The 23,315-nt window shown below is 41.6% G+C and overlaps 2 protein-coding genes across 5 annotated transcripts in view; both read left to right on the forward strand.

The window, feature by feature from the left end:
- The window catches only part of TTL (tubulin tyrosine ligase), a 52,152-nt gene extending 38,449 nt beyond the window's left edge, over positions 1-13,703 (forward strand). Inside the window, exon 7 of one of the 2 annotated variants that reach the window (XM_031934146.1) lies at positions 10,135-13,703. In XM_031934146.1, coding sequence (XP_031790006.1) covers positions 10,135-10,159 — 25 coding nt within the window. In that variant the 3' untranslated portion in view covers positions 10,160-13,703. Of the gene's footprint in view, positions 1-1,701; positions 4,877-10,134 lie in introns of those variants that run through there. The other variant, XM_023194919.3, reaches the window with a different exon arrangement.
- A 662-nt stretch (positions 13,704-14,365) lies between these two features.
- The window catches only part of POLR1B (RNA polymerase I subunit B), a 34,516-nt gene continuing 25,566 nt past the window's right edge, over positions 14,366-23,315 (forward strand). For all 3 annotated transcript variants that reach the window (XM_023194920.2, XM_023194921.2, XM_023194923.2), the window contains exons 1-5: positions 14,366-14,610; positions 18,975-19,142; positions 19,381-19,527; positions 20,893-21,025; positions 22,619-22,755. In XM_023194920.2, the coding sequence (XP_023050688.2) occupies positions 14,434-14,610; positions 18,975-19,142; positions 19,381-19,527; positions 20,893-21,025; positions 22,619-22,755 (762 nt within the window). In that variant the 5' untranslated portion in view covers positions 14,366-14,433. The remainder of the gene's footprint in view (positions 14,611-18,974; positions 19,143-19,380; positions 19,528-20,892; positions 21,026-22,618; positions 22,756-23,315) is intronic.

A 23,315-nucleotide genomic window follows, 5' to 3' on the forward strand; every position in this document is an offset into this window, starting at 1 on the left:
CATTCTCCTGCCTCAGCCTCCCAAGTAGCTGGGACTACAGGCGCCCACCATCACGCCCAGCTAATTTTTTGTATTTTTAGTAGAGACGGGGTTTCACTCTGTTAGCCAGGATGGTCTCAATCTCCTGACCTCGTGATCCACCTGCTTCAGCCTCCCAAAGTGCTGGGATTACAGGCGTGAGCCACTGCACCTGGCCAATTTCTGTTCTTTTACATTTGCTGAGGAGTGCTTTACTTCCAATTATGTGGTCAGTTTACTTCCAGTTATGTGGTCAATTTTGGAATAAGTGGTGCTGAGAAGAATGTATATTCTGTTAATTTGGGGTGGAGAGTTCTGTAGATGTCTATTAGGTCTGCTTGGTGCAGAGCTGAGTTCAATTCCTGGATATCCTTATTAACTTTCTGTCTCGTTGATCTATCTAATGTTAACAGTGGGGTGTCAAAATCTCCAATTATTATTGTGTGGGAGTCTAAGTCTCTTTGTGGGTCTGTAAGGACTTACTTTATGAATCTGGGTGCTCCTGTATTGGGTGCATATATATTTAGGATAGCTCTTCTTGTTGAATTGATCACTTTACCGTTATGTAATGGGCTTCTTTGTCTCTTTTGATCTTTGATGGTTTAAAGTCTGTTTTATCAGAGACTAGGATTACAACCCCTGCTGTTTTTTGTTTTCCATTTGCTTGGTAGATCTTCCTCCATCCCTTTATTTTGAGCCTATGTGTGTCTCTGCATGTGAGATGGGTCTCCTGAATACAGCAAACTGATGGGTCTTGACTCTTTATCCAATTTGCCAGTCTGTGTCTTTTAATTGGAGCGTTTAGGCCATTTACATTTAAGGTTAATATTGCTATGTGTGAATTTGATCCTATCATTATGATGTTAGCTGGTTATTTTGCTCATTAGTTGATGCAGTTTCTTCCTAGCATCAATGGTCTTTACAGTTTGGCATGTTTTTGCAGTGGCTGGTACTGGTTGTTCCTTTTCATGTTTAGTGCTTCCTTCAGGAGCTCTTGTAAGGCAGGCCTGGTGGTAACAAAATCTCAGCATTTGCTTGTCTGTAAAGGATTTTATTTCTCCTTCATTTATGAAGCTTAGTTTGGCTGAATATGAAATTTTGGGTTGAAAATTCTTTTTTTTAAGAAAGTGGAATATTGGCCCCCGCTCTCTTCTGGCTTATAGAATTTCTGCCGAGAGATCTGCTGTTAGTCTGATGGGCTTCCCTTTGTGGGTAACCCGACCTTTCTCTCTGGCTGAGTTCCAACCAGTTTAAGAAATGTGGTCACAAAATAGAATTTCTAGGGCAGATTTTGGTAAAACATAAAAACAAGAAAAACTGCCAGGCACAGTGGCTCACACCTGTAATCCCAGCACTTTGGGAGGCCGAGGTGAGAGGGTTGCTTGAGCTCAGGAGTTCAAGAGCAGCCTGGGCAACATAGCAAGACCCTGTCTCTACAAAAAAATTTAAAATTAGCTGGGCACAGTGGTGCACACCTATAGTGCCAGCTACTTGTGAGGCTAAGGTGGGAGGATCCCTTGAGCCTGGGAATTTGAGGCTGCAGTGTATGTACCATGATTGCGCCACTGCATGCCAACTTGGGATACAGAGTAAAACCCTGTCTCAAAAACAAAAAACATTTTTTTTTTTTTTGCTTGCACTTTGATGAACATCCTCAATGATATTTTTTAAAACACATTTCAGGAAGCTCTATGCAGAACTGTGCCAGGGCATCGTGGACATAGCCATTTCCAGTGTCTTCCCACCCCCAGATGTGGAGCAACCTCAGACCCAGCCAGCTGCCTTCACCAAACTGTGATGGAGGGGCGCTCCCTGCTGCCTTGGAAAAAGCACGGGGTCCTGCTCCAGCAAACGGTGAAATGACTGGATTGCTCTTTATCCAGCCCACAGCAGGGAAAAGAAAGGCAACTCGCAAAGATGAGATGGAAGAAGGCACGTGAGCAGAGGATGCAGCTCCCGAAGAGAGGGTTGCTCAGGGGGCTTCCCAGGTGGAGCACTCAGCAATGCTGTTGAGACTTTTGAAAACAACTTTGGTGCACAAAGGCAGCCTTGTGAGCAGAGCTCCTTCCCCTCTCCCCGGGAATGGCAGGGCACTGGGACCTCTGGTCGGTGCCTCCCACTCACTGCAGCCCTAGTGCCTTAGCTCCATGCCCGGCTGCAGCCCTGCTGCTCTGGACTGTGGATTGGATGTCAGAGCATATTGGAGGTTGCCTGTGTGTTCCCCGCCCATCCCTTCCATAACACTCTGCCACTAAGCTCTGGACAAGCATGCACCAACAGTCCTTAGTTTTGTTTTGTGCACTGGCCTCTCGGTGAAGGTGGTTTCCCTCATCACCTTCCTGATGGCGTTTGGTCAGTCACCTGTCAGGGTTTGTGTGGGTTGGGCCCCAGAACAGCATATGCTGCCCTAAGTCTGCTCTCTGCATGTTTTAGAAACAAAGTGGCAAGTCTGCCCTGAACCTGTAAGCATCAAATAAGCATGAGAGAGAAAAAAAACATGATATATTGCTTTACTTAATAGGTTGAATATGGTAGGTCTTTGAAAATATGATGATTCAATTTTCTTTGCTTTAACCAAAATTCTAAATGCAGTTTTGCCTAGTTCCCCCTCCCTCCTTTTCTTTTTTTAAAAACCTTTGTAAAAACCTCTCTGAGGATCAGGAATCAGTAAAATTCCACTCCCCAGTGGCCCTGCCCCAGACAAAGGTTGCTTTCCCCCTTTTTGTTCTTTTTATGCCCCAAGCACTTTCTGCAGTAGCTAGAAGGGCAGGTTTCCTTCCAGGAAGGATTTGAGTTCCTGTGCCTGTAGGCATCAGGAGAGTATATGTGAGAGTATATGTCCTGCCTGAATGGGAAAGTCTTCTAAAATGGGAAAGAAGTGGTTTCAGCTCCACAGTGTCTTGTAAGTCTCAACAAATGTGTACTGTTAGAAGTGGCTTCCACTTACTGGATTAACTAATACTTTATAGGCTTTTCAGGAGGCCACATCACTAGCAGTAGGGAGAACAAGATGTCATTTGTGTTCAGCGTAAGCTGAGTAGACAGGCCCTTCCTAGAGTGTCCTGGAAATCACAGCAACCCATTGAAAACTGCTGTCCCCACCAGAACGTGCTATGTTCTTTCTTCATGGCTATGTGTGTTCCATTCCTTGTTTCTGCTTGGCTCAAGAAAACGTTTCTGCAGTCAGGTGAGACTTTTACAAAAGAGGAGAAAGTCAGTGCCTCCTTGAACATGATGAGATGTGAGAACTTACAATGAAAAAGGCAATAATGATAGAAATTATTTCTTAGGTACAGCAATAGTTGATAGGATGTGAGGGTGTTACCTTGGGGTGAAGTGGAGAAGGTCCCAGGTGAATTGGCTCTCATGGAAATTTGAAATTACAAAATAAACATCCTGGAGGTTATCCAGAATACTGATTTTAAAAAGTTTGCCTATAGAGCAAAATAAAACAGTCTGTTGTAATTGTTAATCTTTGAGGCCCAACGCAGCTGATGGGTTGGTGTTTGGGAAATTCAGAGAAGGGAATGAGATCTGATTGGATCCTGGGAAGTTGTATATCCAGTTAGAACATGTAGGGTTCTGGGTCCCTGGCAAGTCTAGGTGGGTGGGTGACAGGAAAAGCATGGGCGTTTTTGTAATGCTGTCACATGCTAACACAGGTTTGTAATTATCTTTTGGACCCAAATTATAGAGACATTCATGAGTTTTCTAGCCCTCACAGTAACAGAGCTAAGAATTCAGATGTCAGGAAGTCTGTGAATCTTGATGGATTTTCTGAGAAACCTGATTCAATGGCATATATATGAGGGAAGTAAAACTTTTAAGAAAAGAAAAAGTTATGCCTCATTCCTCATGTGGCTTCCAATAAGTATCTTAGGCACTTATTTTGTTTATAAGTTTTTTTAAATTTTTAAAATTTTATTATTTTTTACAAGGACGTGGTCTCACTATGTTGCCCAGGCTGGATCGCAGTGGCTATTCACAGTTGCAGTCAGCACACTGCAGCCTCGAATTTCTGGGCTTGAGGGATCCTCCTGTCTCAGCCTCCTGGGTAGCTGGGACTACAGGTGCACAACCCCAAGCCTGGCTTTATGTATTTATTTCTGTTCATGTGGAATGATTGGTTCAGAACTGTTCCTTTCCCTTCCATGATGTGCTTGACACAGAAGGTCATGCCTGGCTCGCAGTCAGGCCTCATACTTTTGGTCCATGTAAGTGCTGCCCGTTGCTGGGGGAGGAGTCATTGTTTATTTGGAAATGTCAGTTGCAATCATGGTTCTGTCATTTGACTGCACAGTATCAGAGGAGCCTGTTAACCTCTCTGTGCCTTAGTTTCTTAGCCCATGAAAGAGATCATTGCCTGACCCAGGGACTACCTCAAGGGCTTTTGGTGAGGACAAGTGACAGTAGGAAGATGCAAGAGCCTTTAGTACCAAGGTTCTCAACACTGACTACATGCTCGAATGACATGTGAAACTTTTAAAAAATGTTAGTGCCCACTCTTCCCCTCTCTGCCCAGCCAGTTAAATCAGAACCTCAGACAGCAATATGCCTTGAGATGCCTTGAACCACACTTGAGAAGGAAGGACAGACACATTATTACCTTGGAAGAATTGCATAAGGCTTATGACTTAAAAGAAAAAATTCTTTTTGGAAACACAAGCATTTCTTTAAGAATGACCAGATGTTGCCACATGTATTTATGACCCAAGCAGGTGTTATCTAAGCAGTTTCTCTGTTTGCTTGTCATAGCGGCATTTGGAAACTCGAACATGCTTTCATTTACGTAAGTAGTTTATGAAGCTTTGACAACAAATGTAAGCAGACATGAAATTATTGATCTGCTAAATATGTATTAAGGGTGTTAATTTTTTTTTATTTTTTGAGATGGAGTCTCGCTCTGTCGCCCAGGCTGGAGTGCAGTGGCACGATCTCTGCTCACTGCAAGCTCCGCCTCCCGGGTACACGCCATTCTCCTGCCTCAGTCTCCCAAGTAGCTGGGACTACAGGTGCCTGCCACCACATCTGGCTAATTTTTTGTATTTTTTAGTAGAGACGGGGTTTCACTGTGTTAGCCAGGATGGTCTTGATCTCCTGACTTCGTGATCCACCCGCCTCGGCCTCCCAGAGTGCTGGGATTACAGGCGTGAGCCACCGTGCCTGGCCAAAGGTGTTAATTATTGAGAGAAAGTCCCCTTCCCCCACACTCAACTCCTATGGCAATTATGAACTCCATTTTACCAAGAACATTTAAGTGCCTCAGCATCTGTGTGATGTAGTGGAGCAGGTGCTGGCATAGGTACTAGCTGAGATGATGTGTCACTAGCTCTGCGGGATGATTGCCACATACATGGAACACCTGGGAGTGCTGGAAATGTACTGAGATTGAAGCTTCAAAGTGTGTTTTCATTCACAGTAGAGGCTACATCAAGCAAGGGGAGGTCCAGCCCTCTTGCAGGTGTGGTGAGAGGCTCTACTAGCAAAGACACAGGTGCCGGAGTGGGTCCCATGTAGCATGCGGGTGCTATAGAGAAAATTCAGTGATATACATGGCTCTGATCCTGGACACAAAATCTGTACTGGAGAGGAAATGACTGCTGAAAATAAGGCAATTGTATGAATATTTAAAATGCCTGGAATACTAAAGTAAAGTAATGATATTTCAAGTGTTTTTGTGCCCTTTCGTTCTTGTTGTAGGTATTGACTGTCCTAGGATATCACTGGTCATTTAAATTCACCATATAATTTTAGCTGGGCGTGGTGGCGCATGGCGGAGGCTGAGGTGGGAGGATCGCTTGAGGCTGAGGTGTGAGGCTGCAGTGAACCACGTTCACACCACTGTACTCCACAGCCTGTGCAAAGAGCGAGACCCTGTCTCAAAAATAAATAAATAATAAAGTAAATATAAATCCATGATGCCGTTACTCAGGGGTAGACAGACTTTCTGTAAAAGGTCGGATAATAAATCTGCTAGCCTTTGCAAACCATATAGGGCCTTTGTTTTTTGTTTTTGTTTTTGTTTTTTTTTTACTTTTTGTTTTTCTCTCCATCTCTTAAAAAATACAAAAACTGTTCTCAGCTCATAGACCACATAAAAGCAGGCCAGATGTGGCAGTAATTTGCTGACCCCAGGATGTTACCCGATACATAAGCCAACAGATTGTCCTTCAAAACGGATGAGCTGCTCAGTGAAGCACTGAGAATATGTCAGCTGCCAAAGTCCCAGCCCATCTTTTCTTATATGTCTTGTATATCGAGTTCTTGCAAAGCATTTCACCAAGGCCAGGTTTTTAAATACCTATAAACCTCACACACCTCAGGTGCTCAGTCTTGTGGATAGAAAGAGTTTCATTAATGCAAATTGTTATTAACTTGTAACTTCTTGTGCAATAAGGCTGAATGCTTTGAACATCTTTACTTTGTATTGCTGGCCTGCCCTCTGTAGCCACTTCCACTTCCTAAATACACCTCTGGTACAGGAAAGGTTTCCATGCCAGAAGCCCAGAAGCCCTGGCACCCCACTCCGAACAGGTTTCACATGCATGACACATTCCCAGTGGACTCAGCAGAGATTGCATGGGCACGGTGCAGGGGGCAAACAGACATGGACCCAGGCAGGCAGCTACTTAGGCGCCTGAGAGTGGACAGGTCCAAAGCCTTTGGAGAATTTCTCTTAAAGACTGGCCCCACTTGCTGTCTTTCTCCTTAACCTTAAGTTCTCCCATAGCCCAGAAGTGTAGTAATATTTTAAAGGTGTTTTCCCCAAGGCATCCCTCCATATCTTAGTTTATTTTGTATTGCCATAACAGAATGCTACAGAGAAGTGTATTTGGCTCATGGTTCTGGAGGATGAAAAGTCCAGTATCAAGGGGCTGTATCTGGTGAGGGCCTTCTTGCTGCCTCATAGCATGGCAGAAGGCATCACATGGCAAGAGAGGAAGGGAGTCTAACTCATCCTTTTACCAGCAACCCAGAGAAAGAAAGAAAGGAGGGAGGGAGGGAGGGAAGGAAGGAAAAGAAAGAAAAGAAGGAAAGAGAAAGAGAAGTAAGGAAGGGAAGGAAGTTTATAAAATAGAACTAAGTAGAAATTTTGGAGTTGCAAAGTATAAAAATACAAACGAAAAATTTACTTGAGAAGTTTAAAAATAGATTTGAACTGGTAAAAGAAGGAATAAGTGAATTAGAAGCCATTTGAGATTATCCAGTCTGAGGAACAGAAAAAAAACCAGCAAAGAAAAATGATTAGTGCTTCAGAGACCTTTCAGATACCATCAAACATAGCAACATACACAAAATAGAAGTCCTAGAATAGAGAAATGAGAGAGAGGGAAGGGGATAAAAAGTATATTGGAAGAAATAGTGGCCAAAACCTTTCCAACTTTGAGGAAAAATATTAAAGTGAATCCAAGAAGCTCAACAAATTCTAAGTAGGAAAGACTCAAAGAGTCCACCTCAAGACACATCAGCCACTAAGAAAATAATTTTAAATATATAGTAAAAAATGACAAGGAAAAGGAAATACATATTTAAGAAAATATATATTTAAGAAAAGTATATATAATTAATATAAAATATATATTTAGAAAATATATATTTAAGAAAAGAGAAGGAAGTAATGAAAAATAGAGGAGAAAAAAAGGCAAGAGGCATAGGAAACCAACAGCAAAATAGTAGCTAAATCCTGCCTTATCAGTAATTTCATTAAATGCAAATGAATTAAATACTCCATCAGAAGGTAGAGACTGGCAAATTGATTTTTTAAAAAAATCATGATCCAACTATATGCTATCTACAAAAAACACTTAATTTTATTTTTATTATTTAGAGACAGAATCTTGCTCTGTTGCTTAGGTTGGAGTCTAGTGGTGTAATGATAGCTCACTGCAGCCTCAAACTTCTGGTTTCAAGTAATCTTCCCACCTCAGCCACCCAAGTAGCTAGAACTATAGGCACCTGCCACCATACTTGGCTAATTTAAAGCAATTTTTTTAGAGATAGGGCCTGGCTTTCTTCAAAACTTGCCTGGCTAATTTCACTTCACATAATGATCTCCAGTTCCATCCATGTTGTTGGAAGTGACAGGATGTCACTCTTTATGGCTGAACAGTACTCAATTGTGTATAAGCAACATATTTTCTTTATCCATTCATCTGCTGATGGACACTTACGTTGCTTCCAAATCTTGGCTATTGTAAACAAGGCTGCAGTAAACATGGGAGTGCAAATATCTCTCCAAAACAAATTTTTTTTTTTTTTTTTTTTTTTTTTTTTTAGATACAGGGTCAAACTGTGTTTCCCAAGCTGGTCTTGAACTCCTGGCCTCAGGCAATCCTCCTGCCTCAGTCTCCCCTAACTAGCTGGGATTACAGGCATCAGCCAGTGCACCTGGAAAAACACACTTTAGATTAAAAAACACAAATAGATTGAAAGTAAAATGATGGAAAAAGATACACTTTGCAAACAGTAACTGAAAGAGAACTGGAATGGCTATACTAATATTAAACAACATAGGCTTTAAGAAAAAAATTGTTTCTACAGACAAAGAAGGACTTTTTTTTTAATAGTTCCAACTTTTATTTTAGATTCTGGAGGTACATGTGCATGTTTGTTACATGGGTCCTGAGGTTGGGGAACAGATCCTATTACCCAAGTAGTGAGCATAATACCCAATAGTTAGCTTTCCAATCCTTGCTCCCCTTCCTTCCTTCTCACGCTTGTAGTCTTTAGTGTGTCTTGTTGCTGTTTTTGTGTCCATGTGTATCTAATGTTTGGTCTCCTGTTTTCTGTTCCTGTGTTCTTTTACTTAGGATAATGGCCTCCACCTGCATCTATGTTACTGCAAAGGACATGATTTCATTCTTTTTTCTGGCTGCATAGTATTCCTTGGTGTATATGTACTACATTTTCTTTATCCAATCCACTGCTGATGGGCACCTAGGTTGATTCCATGTCTTTGCTATTGTGAATAGCACTGTGATAAATATATAGGTGCATGTGTCTTTCTAGTAGAATGAATTGTTTTCTTTTGGATATATACCCAGTAATGGGAGGCTACGTTGAATAGTAGCTCTGTTTGTTTGTTTGTTTGTTTGATGGAGTCTCGCTCTGTCACCCAGGCTGGAGTGTGGTGGGCGTGATCTGTGCTCACTGCAACCTCTGCCTCTTGGGTTTAAGTGATTCTCCTGCCTCAGCCTCCCAAGTAGCTGGGACTACAAGCGTGTGCCACCACGCCCAGCTAATTTTTGTATTTTTAGCAGAGACGGTTTCACCATATTGGCTAGGCTGGTCTTGAACTCCTGACCTCAGGTGATCTGCCTGCCTCAGCCTCCCAAAGTGCTGGGATCACAGGCGTGAGCCACTGTGCCTGGCTGCTCTGTTTTAAATTCTTTGAGAAATCTCAAACTTCTTTCCACAGTGGCTCAACCAATTTACATTCCTGCCAGCAGTGTATAAGCATTCTCTTTTTTTCCACAGCCTCTTCAGCATGTGTTATTTTTTGACTTTTTAATAATAGCTATTTTGACTGGCATGAGATGATATCTTGTTGTGATTTTGATTTGTATTTCCCTGATGATTAGTGATGATTAACATTTTTTCATATGTTTCTGGCCACCTGTATGTCAACGACATTTTATATTGATAAAAGGATCAGTCCATTAGGAAAATATGACAATTACAAACATATGTACCTAGCAATACAGCCTAAAGATACATGACATAAAAACTGAGAGAACTGAAGGAAGAAACAGGCAATTTAACTACAATTAGTCAGAACCCTCAAAACTCCATTTCAGCAATAGCTAGAGAAACTAGGCAGAAAGAAAATAGAAAACACTATAAACCAACTAAACTTGACAAATATCTACAAGGCACACCACCCAACAGCAGCAAAATACACAATGTTCAAGTGCACATGGAACATTCTCTGGGGTAGATCACATGCTAGGCCATAAAACAGGTCTCAGTAAATTTAAAAGAATTGAAATCATACTACATATGTTCTCTGACCACGTTGGAATAAAATCAGAAATCAATAACAAATTTTGTCAATTTCTGTATTAATGAAATATACAAGTAAAGAGGTTGGAATAATCCTTTTAAAACTTCCCACAGGCAAAAGCCCAGGACCAGACGGTAAGCCAGATGGTAAGGAATTAACACCACTATTTCATAGAGTCTCCTAAAAAATAGAAGAGAAGAAAATACTCCTCAATTGAGAAGAGTGTCCTCAATTTTATGAGGTCACTCTTAATACTCTGATACCAAAACCAGACAAAAGATGTCACAAGAAAAGCAAATAGAAGACCAATAATCTCTTGGGAATACAAATGGAAAAAATCTTCAACCAAATACTAGTAAACCAAATCCAGCAACATAGAAAAAGGATTATACATTATGACTAAGTAGGACTTATCCTAAGATTACAAAGTTTGAAATCACGTATGTTCTCTTATAAGTGGGAGCTAGGCTGGGCGTGGTGGCTCACTCCTGTAATCTCAGCACTTTTAGGAGGCCAAGGTGGGCAGATCAAATGAGGCCAGGAGTTTGAGTCCAGCCTGGGCAACATGGTTAAATCTCATTTCTATTAAAAATACAAGAATTAGCCAGGCATGGTGGTGCATGCCTGTAATCCCAGCTACTCTGATGGCTGAGGCACAAGAATCACTTGAACCTAAGAAGAGGAGGTTGAAGTGAGCCGAGATCGCACAACTGCTCTCTATCCTAGGTGACAGAGCAAAATCCTGTCTCAAAAAAAAATTAAATTAAAAAATGGGAGCTAAACAGTGGGTACACATGGACATAAAGATGGGAACAGGCCAGGTGCAGTGACTCATGCCTGTAATCCCAGCACTTTGGGAGGCCAAGGTGGGCGGATCACAAGGTCAGAAGATTGAGACCATCCTGGCTAATGGTGAAACCCCATCTCTACTAAAAATACAGAAAATTAGCCAAGCGTGGTGGCAGGCGCCTATAATCCCAGCTACTCGGCAGGCTGAGGCAGGGGAATTGCTTGAACCCGGGAGGTGGAGGTTGCAGTGAGCTGAGATTGCGCCACTGCACCACTGCACTCCAGCCTGGGTGACAGAGACTCTGTCTCAAAAAAAAAAAAAAAAGAGATGGGAACAGCAGATACTGGGGACTACTAGCGCCAAGAGAGAAGGAGGGGAGCAAAGATTGAAAACTACCTATTGGATACTATGCTCACTACCTGGGTGACAGGTTCAACCATACCCCAGACCTCAGCATCACGCAGTATACCTTTGTAACAAACTTGCACGTGTACCTCCCGATTCTAAAACAAACGTTGAGAAGGGGAAAAGAAAGAATGCAAAGTTTGTTTAACTTACAAAATTTACTTAATATACCACTTTAATAGGAAAAAAAGGACAAAAAGCACATGATCATTTCAATATACACTGAAAAAGCATTTGGCAATACACAACACTCTTTCTTGGAAAAAACCTCTCAACAAATGAAATAAATTACTTCCTCAACTTGATAAAGAGCCTCTTTGGAAAAACCCACAGCCTACATCATATTAATGGTGATGTGAAAGCTCCAGTTGGGAACTTTCTTCCCAATATCAGGCACAAAACAGTTATATTTATTCTTGTCACTTCAACATTGTACTAAATGTTATAGACAGAGCAATTAGACAAAAGGAAGGAAGAGTGCGCATTCAGATTGGAAAGGGAGAAGTATGACGATCTCTCTTTGCAGACAACAAGATACCATATAGAAAAAGTCCTAAGAAATCCACTAATGCTATTAGAATGTTCAGCAAGATTGCCAGACACAAGATCAATATACAAAACTCAATGGTATTTCTACATATTACAAACAACTTGAAGTTAAGAAAACAATTCTATTTATATCAACATCAAAAAGAATGAAATACTTAGGAATAAATTTAACAAAAGTTCATTTCTACACCAAATACTACAAAACATCTCTGAAAGAAATTAAGGAACACCTAAATAAATGGAAAGACATCCCATGTTTATGGATTGGGAGACAATTATTGTTAGGATGAAAATAGGCCCCAAATTGATCTACAGATTGAACACAATCCTGATCAAGAATCTCAGCCTTCTTTGCAGAAATTGACAAGATGGACAGGGCATGGTGGCTCACGCCTGTAATCCCAGCACTTTGGGTGGCCGAGGCAGGTGGATCACTTGAGGTTAGGAGTTCAAGACCAGCCTGGCCAACATGGCAGAACCCTGTCTCTACTAAAAATACAAAATTAGCCAGGCATGGTGGTGCATGCCTGTAATCTCAGCTATTTGGGAGGCTGAGGCAGGAGGTGGAGGTTGCAGTGAGCCGAGATCATGCCACTGCACTGCAACCTCAGCAACAAGAGCAAAACTCTGTCTCAAAAAAACAAAAAACAAAACAAAAAAAGAGAGAAAGAAATTGACAAGCTAAGCTGGTGCTAAAATCCATATTGAAATACAAAGGATCAAAGAAATCTAGAGAAAGAAGAACAAAGTTGGAGGATGTGCACTTCCTGATTTCAAAATTTATTACAAAGCTATATTAATCAAATCTGTGTAGTATTGTAGACAGACATACAGACAAATGTAGATAGACATACAGATCAAGAGAATAGAACTAGTCAAAAATAAACCCTTGCATCTATGGTGAATTGATTTTCGACAAGGAGGCCAAGAAAATTTGATGAGGGAAAGAATAGTCTTTTTAACAAATGGTGTTAGGACAACTGGCTACCCACATGGAAAGGAATAAAGTGATATGCCTTTCTCACCCCATATACAAAAATTAGCTCAGAATGGGTCAAAGACTTAAATGTAAGAGTTGAAACTACAAAACTCTAAGTAGAAAATGTAGGTAAAAATTCCCATGATTGAAAAAGATCCAGTATTTGATAGCACAACAGGGTGACTGCAGTCAGCAATAATTTGTTGTACCTTTAAAAATAACTGAGGAAGTACAATTGGAATGTTCATAACATAGAAATGATGAATGCTTGAAGTGATGGAAACCCCATCTACCCTCCTGTGATTATTACATTGTATGCCTGTATCAAAACATCTCATATACCCCTAAATATGCTAATTATGTACCCATAAAAATGTTTTAAAATCCTCATGACCTTGGATTACACGATGATGTCTTAGATATGATATAAAAAGGCAACAAAAGAAAAAAAACACACTTCAAAACTAAAACGGTTTGCTTCAAAGGACACCAGCAAGAAAGTAAAAACCCACAGAATGGGAGAAAATATTTGCAAATCATGTATTTGACAAGGACTAGTATAGGCTATATAAAGAACTACAACTACTCAGTTGGCTGGGCGCGCGCGGTGGCTCATGCCTGTCATCCCAGCATTTAGAGAGGCATAGGCGAGAGGATCGCTTGAGGTCGGAAGTTCAAGACCAGACTGTGCAACACAGACTCCCGGCTCAAATTTTTTATAAAAAGTGATATAGGAAGGAAAAGTACCAGGTGAACTAGGAAAAGGGGAAGTTGACGGTAAGGAGGGACTCTCAGGGTCAGAAGGATACTGGGTAGTGGTGGTTTAACTGTTTTGTGGTGATGGCTGCATGGTTGTATACATAGGTCAAAACTTAACAAGTGCACTTTAAATGTGTGGTTGATTGTATGCCAGTTATAACGCAATATAGCTGTTAAACACACACACAATTAAGTTGAAAGGCCAGCAGCCATTCCCTGATTAATCAGTGTTCTGGGGAGGTAAAGGGCTCACAAGGACGCAAAGGATCTTCAGGCTGTAAATCCAGTTGGACGCCCCGCTGCCCTATCCCCTCCATCCGAGACCGCCCGCTCCCTATCCCACCTCCCTCCCCAGGCCTCCCCCAGGACTCCAGTCCAGAAGATGCGAGGAGGTTAGCGGGGCCCGACCACTCCTTGGCTTCCCAGGGATGAGCCTCGCGAGTTAGGAGTTGGGTAGAGTCAGCCCCGGGCCCGGCATCCGCTTTTTCGTTGAAGCAACGACTTTGGCCGGATGACTCCCCAGTGTCGGCATTGGCGCGGGACTGGGAACAGGTTCAGGGAAATAGAAGAGAACCTGAGAAGACCGCTCTCCTCCAACCCTAATTGAGCCAATGAGAGCCAAAGAGGTCACATGCTCAACTGGGAGAGGAGCGGGTTTCCACCTGGAACATCTGTCGCCGAGGAGGGAGATGGGTGGGGCGGAAGATGGGAGAAAGGGAGGGCCCGCCACGCTCTAGTTGGTCACGGCCTTAATCGGCCCGTTCACTCGAAGTTTTTGGTTCTACGTCGACTCCATGAAACCGAAACCGTAGGGCCTAGGGCAGGCGGAACGAGAGGGAACTACATTTCCCAGCAGGCTGCGGAAGCGGGACTCCGGTCACTACTTCCGGCGTGTACAGAGCCTCTGGCGTTCGGTGTGCAGGTGGCCGCATGGATCCCGGCAGCCGGTGGCGGAACCTGCCCAGCGGGCCTACCCTAAAGCACTTGACCGACCCCTCTTATGGAATCCCGCGGGAACAGCAAAAGGCAGCGTTGCAGGAGCTGACGCGAGCGCATGTGGAGTCCTTCAACTACGCCGTGCACGAAGGTCTCGGCCTCGCGGTGCAGGTGAGCGCGGCGTCCGCTGGCGCCCTTGCCGCGGCGAGGCCAATCCCAGGGAGATGGCTGGGAGGTCACAGTATGACCCTAAATGCATGTGCTCCTTGATCCTGACAGGCTCAGTGGGTAAGCGGGAGAGCACAACATGTTAAACAGGACGCGGAATTGGACCTCGTGGAACTTGTAGTCGAGGCGTCTTAAGAAATGTATTCGTGATTTCTGGATTGAAAAGCGATTGCGAACCGTAGTTTCTTGTTGGACAGTTTCTGGGTGCTGTGAGAGTGAGAAAGTGGCTTATCTGGGGCGTGCTTCCCAACCATTCACAATGCACACGGCTTTATATCACTAGAAGACTTGTCTCTCCAAAACGTACCTCAAAAGATTCCGAACTTATTTGTAGGTACAGTGTAATGTACAAGGTTATCCTTCAGTTTCCTTCTCTTAGAGCTTTAAAGAGAGAAACTACTCGTCATTTGTTATGAATTAAGCAGGTGCTGAGGAAGGTATAAATGAGTCATAAAAGCAAGATTGAATCGAAAAGTGTAATTACATTATTAGCGTAGAGTTGTGGTAGCAGAATTCAGGTGAGGATGGTGGGGAAAAGTTTCGTTTAGTAAGCATGCCCAGTATCTCCAGGCAGTAGGCTCAGAGGATGTGGAGGAGGCAGTCCCGTGTAAGAGACAGTTCATGCGTTTCAGTGCTCCCTGTCGTGTTTGGGGGTTGGAGGGGTGAAGATATGAAAGCAGTCCATGCCAATATTCTTGAGAACTGCTCTGCCAAGGGATTGTGTGGGCTACGGTGGAAGCAGATGGGCGGCGCAACTAATCCAGGAGTTTGAGAAAGGGCAGGATTAGATGAGTTCAAGAACTGAGAAACGTACATTTCGTCCAGGGGAAGGGTAGAGCAGAGTCACATGCTTAGGGGACCCTACCTGTGGTTTTGTTGGGTAAGATTTGTGTTGTGAGTGATAGGAATAGAGATAATGTGGAGAGCTTTGATTGCCAGTCTGATTCTTGAACTCTGTTCGGCAAATAATATGGGAGCCATTAACATTTATTGTTTAGAAAGACTTGGTGGGGGTTATTTGTATTGTGCCTGGATTCTTACAGTATCATGTCTGTGAGAAAAAATACCCAATTAAAAGTTAATTGGGCCGGGTGCAGTGGCTCACACCTGTAATCCCAGGACTTTGGGAGGCCAAGGCAGAAGGATGACTTCAGCCCAGGATTTCAAGACCAGCTTGGGTAACATAGTGAAACCCCATCTCTACAAATATTTAAAAAATTAGCGGGGCATGGTGGTGTGCACCTGTGATCCCAGCTACTTGGGAGGCTGAGGTGGGAGGATGACTTGAGCCCAGGAATTTGAGGCTTGAATGAGCTATGATTGTGCCACTGCACTCCAGCCTCGGTAACAGAGTGAGACCTGTCTTTAAAAAAAAAAGAAAAAATCAAATTGAGAAATTTTAGAAAAGCACTAATTCATTTAAAAATAAGCCAATCGGCTGGTGTGGTGGCTCTTGCCTGTAATCCCAGCACTTTGGGAGGTCAAAGCGGATGGATCACTTGAGGTCAGGAGATCCAGACCAGCCTGGCCAACCTGGTGAAATCCCATCTCTACTAAAAAATACAAAAATTAGCCAGGCGTGCTGGCACATGTCTGTACTCCCAGCTATTCGGGAGGCTGAGGCACAAGAATTGCTTGAACGCAGGAGGCAGAGGTTGCAGTGAGCCAAGATTGCACCACTGCACTCCAGCCTGGGCGACAGAGTGAGACTCTGTATCAAAAATAAATAAATTAAAAAAAAAAATTAACCAATTCTATGTTAACATTTTTATGGAAAATATTTTCCAAAGCAAAAAAAAAATTAGATGAATTGCATTATTAAAAATCTTTTTAATGTCTGGCTTAATGAAAAGACAACTGGATTCTCATGTCTGCTTCTGCCTTCAGTCCCTTGTGATACATTGTTTTGGTTGAAGTAGATGAAGAAAATTTGACCCTGCATAGAAAATGATGCCACAACTTAGCCAGTACTGTAATAATATAGTATTTGAAAATGTTTTGTAAAACACAGTAACATAAATGACTAATATTTATAAAGCCAAAGGAAAAAAAGTTATATTTTTTACTTACAAAACATAATTTTGCCTAGTTTCTTTGGAGTGAATTTCTCCTTTCTGTGAGTTAGAATTTATGTGTCTGTCTTTTCAAAATCTTTTCAAAATACAATTGATTTTTATTACTTGGGGATTCTATATTTGCAAATTCACCTACTCACTAAAATTTACTTCTACTGCAAAAGCACCATGTCCAGAAGAAGCGAAAAAGTTGAGTTGCTCAGTGTCCATTTTCCCAGCTGAGATCTAACAAGGTGATGCTCCGCCTTCTTGTTTTAAGTTCTTAAACTATAAACAGAGGTTGTCTTCACTATCTATTTAGTGCCATGTTTTGTGCTTTTTGTTGGTGATTTTGCTGTTTAAAGTGTCCCCCAAGCAAAGTATTAAAGTATTAAAGTTCTGTATAAAGTTCCTAAGCATAAGAAGGCTGTGCTGTGCCTTTTGGGGAAAATGTTAACACATGCATTTAACATATGCTTTGTTCAGGCATGAGTTAGGGACTCGATAATATATATTAAATAAGCTGTCCTTAAACAGAAACACACATAATGCAAGGTTGTGTATCGATCAGTGGACGAAATCATAGGCTTTGTTCAGGCATGAGTTAGGGACTCAATTATATATATATTAAATAAGTTGTCCTTAAACAGAATCACACATAATGCAAGGTTGTGTATTGATCAGTGGACGAAATCATAGGCTTTGTTCAGGCATGAGTTACGGACTCAATTATATATATATATTAAATAAGTTGTCCTTAAACAGAAACACACATAATGCAAGGTTGTGTGTTGATCACTGGACGAAATCATAGGCTTTGTTCAGGCATGAGTTACAGACTCAATAATATATATTAAATAAGCTGTCCTTAAACAGAAACACACATAATACAAGGTTGTGTGTTGATCACTGGACGAAATCATAGGCTTTGTTCAGTCATGAGTTACAGACTCAATAATATATATTAAATAAGCTGTCCTTAAACAGAAACACACATAATGCAAGACTATATTGATCAGTTGATGAAATGTGACCAGAGGCTTGCAGGAAGCTAACCATGTATTTACCCTAGGAGCAGTGGTTCAGTATTGGCTAATTCAGTGTTTATGGCAACGTATAGAACATAACTATTGTGAATAACAACAGTTCACTGTATTTCGATCTAGATAGTGGAGCTGCGTCTTGAGAAAGCAAATCTTCTGATCTCTCCTTTTTTAAGCTCCATTCTTTTTTTTTTTTTTTTTTTTGAGACAGGATCTCACTTTGTCACCTAGGCTGGAATGCAGTGGCATGATTATAGCTCACTGCAGCCTGGACCTTCCAGGCTCAAGTGATCCTCCCACCTCAACCTCTTGAGTAGCTAGGACCACAGGCGCGCACCACTATGCCTGGCTAATTTTTTTATTTTTATTTTTCGTAGAAATGGGGTCTCCTTATGTGGCGCAGCTGGTCTCAAACTCCTGGGCTCAAGTAGCCCTCCTCCCTCAGTCTCCCAAATGTTGGGATTACAAGTATGAGCTACTGCATCTGGCTTTTATTTTTAAATAAAATATGAATTTCTAAAATAATACCAACTTTAGATAAAATTTTAAAATTTAGAAAAGGTCAGTTAACTCACATGAGGGTGAAGGAGGAATACCTCCTTGGTATTCTTTCTTGGCACCATTTTTTCATTATCATTATTCTAAGAAAAGGCTAGGAGGTTGCTTGTCATTAATATATAGGAGAACTTGGTGATGCCCCTTCCTCAGAAGAGCAAAGCTTCCCCCACAGAACGGTACGAAGAAGTAACTTCTGTGGAAGGGGAAACCCAGCCTGGCCACCATCTTTTCCTTTGCATGACTCTGGCTTCAGTATGACATTGCCATTGTACATTAAGCATCTAGTCTTGAATCCTAAAGGATGTTTCCATATCCTTGCTCTATTAGCAGCAGTCCCATTTGTCTTGCTATGCACATAGACAAGATAAGAATACACAAGGCTCTTGGTTCAGAGAACAGGAATTTTGTTCTGTTCACAGCTGTATCCCTAGAGCCTGCTACAGTCTCTGACACACGTAGTCACTCGAAACAATCTTATACTAATAATGCATTATGGTTTTAAGTATTTAGTGAAGTTTTAACTGTCCTTTTTAGGTGTGTCATGATGGCATCATAGGCATCAATGTTTGTAGAACACACAAGATTTGGAAGAGTCTTAGAGAAAAAATGCCTTGGAAATGCAAGCAATTTAATCGTGTGAATTGCATTTCAGGCTATACCTCCCTTTGAATTTGCTTTCAAAGATGAGCGTATCTCTTTTACTATTCTGGATGCTGTTATCAGTCCACCTACAGTTCCAAAAGGGACCATCTGCAAAGAGGTCAGCGTTTATCCAGCAGAATGCCGGGGTCGAAGGAGTACCTACCGTGGGAAGTTGACAGTGAGTACTAGTAACGCTGTGTGACTCAGCACTGCACATATTTGGGAGTAGGGCGGGTGCCTAATAAAGTTTATGCCAGAAATTGCTTTCTTGGTGCCGTTATCTAAGAGATCCCACCTTCTAAATCTAAGGCATAAAATCATTTAATTGATCTTCTTCCCGAGTCTTTGAAAATACTCATTGTTCTCGCAAATGCAGATATTTCCATTAAGTGACTTTTTCTCTCATTTTCATTTAGGCCGATATCAACTGGGCAGTGAATGGAATCTCAAAAGGAATCATTAAGCAGTTTCTTGGCTATGTTCCCATCATGGTGAAATCCAAGCTTTGCAACTTACACAGCCTTCCCCCAAAAGCCCTCATTGAGCACCATGAGGAGGCAGAGGTAATCACGGGCGTCTAGGCGTGAGACAGTAGAGAAGGCCTGGGTTGGGAGTAAGAAGACAAGAAGTGTGTCAGTGTTTTCTTTCTCTGCTCCAATTTCTGGATAGGTGAAAGAAATATCAGTATCTTGCCTGCACACAATATACGACCCTGAATGACCATCAAACTAGACAGTTTGAAAAAATGACTATAAAATTAGAGAATATTATTGTTTGGGGGGAAGAACTGGTAGATTTTTCCCTAATTTTCTGAATGATAGAGACATACTTCCATGAATTTTTTTTTTTTCAAGCTGTTTTAATCTACAAAGCTATCGTCAAAAATGTCTATTTAGCTGGGCATGTAGTGGCATGGATCTGTAGTCCCAGCTAATTGGGAGGCTGAGGCAGGAGCATCGCTTGAGCCCAGGAGGCCTGACTACAGAGAGCCATGATTGTGCTACTGCACTCCAGCCTGGGAGACAGAGTGAGACCCTGTCACTAAAAAAATAAAAATGTCTGCTTTGCTAACAGTAAGATTCTGTGCTCATATTAAATGACTTACATGCCTTCCCTTCATCATTTCTTTCAGCTGTATTAGGTGGCTTTGCAGTGTTGAGTTGAGGTAATCAAGACGTACAGACTGTGCCTACTAAATAGGTAGATGGTGTTATGTGGTGGGAAGAGGGTGTTGGTGTCAGATAGCTCTTCCGCTTATCAGTCTTGTGGTTTGGGGAAGTTAATCTCCCTGAGCCTCAGTTTCCTCTGCTGCAAATGGGCATAAGAGCTCTCCTACTCCTTGTTATGGGAATTAAATGTTATGATAACATAGAGTACCTAGTATAATATGTCTGTTTCATAGTAGGCAATTCGTAAACAGTAGCTCTTTATTACAGAAATGTGATATTGAGCAGAGCTATTAAAAATATTTTTCTATTTAGCTAATCCAAATTTCTAGTTTCCAAAACTTTCATACAATCAAGTGTTTGACTTATTTGGGAAACCATACTTGAGTATGGAAGCAGAATGGTTACAGTTTTTATCTTTCAACGCCTCTTTGAAGTAAGTTTTTTTTTAGTGTTGTTTGAAGACTGAAGTCATTTTAGAGGACAGAAGGCAAGTTAGGTTGAGTCTGTCTGATAGAGAGAAGTATCCTGTTTTTCTTCCATACTTTTTTCCTGTGTCCCTAGGACCTTTGTAATATACTTGAAAAAACTGTTAATTCACACAAAGACAGTGTCTGTGTACTGTTTTTAAGGGGTGAGTAGTACGTTTCGCCTCTGTGCTCCTGTTCTGTGTGTTGTACTACCTTTGCCTAGGAATGAGGTTCATGTCTACAGTTAGTCCTGTGTCTTTGTTTAACAAGTTGTAATTCATCTCTTTGGCAGGAAATGGGGGGCTATTTTATAATCAATGGCATTGAAAAAGTCATCCGAATGTTGATTATGCCTCGGAGAAATTTTCCCATTGCAATGATAAGACCAAAATGGAAAACCAGAGGGCCTGGTTATACTCAGTATGGTAAGTTCTGGAGATTATTACAATGTTTTTTAAGGAAAATTTGACATCTTTTTTTTTTTAAAGTAGATGCATCTAAATAGTCTTTGATATTTTTTTCTTTCTTTCTTCTTCTTTTTTTTTTTTTTTTTCTGAGACAGGGTCTCACTTTGTCGCCCAGGCTGGAGGGCAGAGTGGTATGATCACAGCTCGCCATAGCCTCGACTTTCCCAGGCCCAGATGATCCTCCCACCCCACCCTTCCAAGTAGCTGGGACCACAGGCGTGTGCCACCATGCCTGGCTAATTTTTGTATTTTTTTTGTTGTTGTTGAGATGGGGTTTCACCACGTTGCCCAGTCTGATCTCGAACTCTTGGACTCAAGCAGTCCTTCTGCCTCAGCCTCCCAAAGTGCTGAGATTACATGTATGAGCCACCGTGCCTGGCATTTCTTTTGCTTTTTGTTGTTTTTCTATTGTGCATTCCTGTGTTAAGTTTTCATAACTGGGATGGAGGAAGAAATGGAGAGATATCAGTCAGAAGATACAGACTTGCAGTTACAAGATGAATAAGTTCTGGGGATCTGATGTACAGCCTGGCGATGATAGTAATACTGTACTGCTTACTTAAAATTTAATGAGTAAATTGTAAGTGTCTCAACCACACACACGTGCACACACATACACACAAATGATAACTATGGGTGGTGACTGATGTTTTCATCAGTTTGATTGTGGAAATCATTATAATATATGTATATGTATATTCAAGGTATTGTCCACCTTGAGTATGATTTTTATCAATTATAAGCATTTTAAAATTTACAAAAATTTCATAGTGGAAAACCAACTTTCTATTATGTTTCACTTTTGCTAACTGAAAGAGCATGTGTATTTTTGTTACTACTTATGAAGATGAAAGCTAGTCTGGCTTGGCCATAGGTGAGTGTGGGTCTTGGATGTCTTTTGGTTCAGGCTACTGTGGTACACCCCTCAGGTTCTCTGTCTGCCAGCCACCTGGCCTCTGTTTGAGCACTCTCTTTGACAATGCATGTTGACAGCATGTTGTATTCTTGAGTAACCCTGACAGTTAAACAATTTGTCCTGATAGTTGAGCTAAAAATCAGACTTTAATTATAGCCATACATACTATACCTAGAAAAACAGCATGCCCGAATGTCTAGTCATTTTCTTTTGCATCAGTTGATGGTAGTATGTCTTAGCAGTCTTTGCCTGAAACTGAAATAAACTTAAAATATAAAATTCCACTTTTCTCCATTGGAACCTTTAGATCAAGCACCATGTCTTGACCAGACTCCACAGTTTAAGGTGGAAAAAAGGTGCTAAAAGACGTGGATTCTGTCCTGGAGGGAAACTTTAAAGTTTGCTTAAATTCATAGCTTCAGTTATTTTACATTAGTGTTTCTCAATCTGGGTAGATTTTGCATGCAAGAGGACGTTTGCTGAGGTTTAGAAACATTTTTGATTGCCAGTCTTGGCTAAACTTAGTGATTTGGCTTTGATTGTGTCTAAGAGAGTAAGATTGTTCAGGAAAAAAAAAGATCGAAGCAATTATAGTACCAATGAGTTTCTGATTTTTTTGTTGTTTGGTTCAATAGGAGTTTCAATGCACTGTGTGAGGGAAGAACATTCCGCTGTCAATATGAACCTCCACTACTTGGAAAATGGCACTGTTATGTTGAACTTTATTTACCGGAAAGAACTGTTTTTTCTTCCTTTGGGATTTGCACTTAAGGTATGACTTAATGAATGCATTCTTTTGTTATGAAGAAATTCACTGGGTGTAGTATCCTGTACAGATTGGATGGATTCTCCTTGTTAAAATAATACTGTACTAGTTATCTACTGCTCTAAAACAAATTACTTCAAAATTCAATAGCTTAGAACATCAATAAACCTTTCTTTCTCACAGTTTCTGTGGGTCGGGAGTTTGGGAGTGCTTTGGCTGGGCAGTTGTGGCCCAGGGTCTCAGGAGGTTGCATGGAGATGTCAGACAGGACTGCAGACATTTTGAGGACTTCCAAGGTGGCGCACTCACATGGCTGGCAGATCAGTGCTGGTTGTTGGCAGGAGGTCTCCTCATGGGGTTGCTCTCTACATGGCCCTTTCTGTAGGCTGCTTGAGGCAGCTGTCTTCCTCCACGTAGTTAGCTGAGAGAATAGAGGGCAGAAGATGCAGAAGACAAAAGCTGCAGTGCCCTTTGTGACCTAGTCCTGGGAGTCTCCCATCATCTTTTTCACCACATTCTCTTGGTCAAGCAGCCCAGCCTTGATTCAGCATGGGAGGAAACCACAG

Source organism: Piliocolobus tephrosceles, chromosome 15 (assembly GCF_002776525.5).
Source record: "Piliocolobus tephrosceles isolate RC106 chromosome 15, ASM277652v3, whole genome shotgun sequence".
Lineage (NCBI taxonomy): Eukaryota > Metazoa > Chordata > Mammalia > Primates > Cercopithecidae > Piliocolobus > Piliocolobus tephrosceles.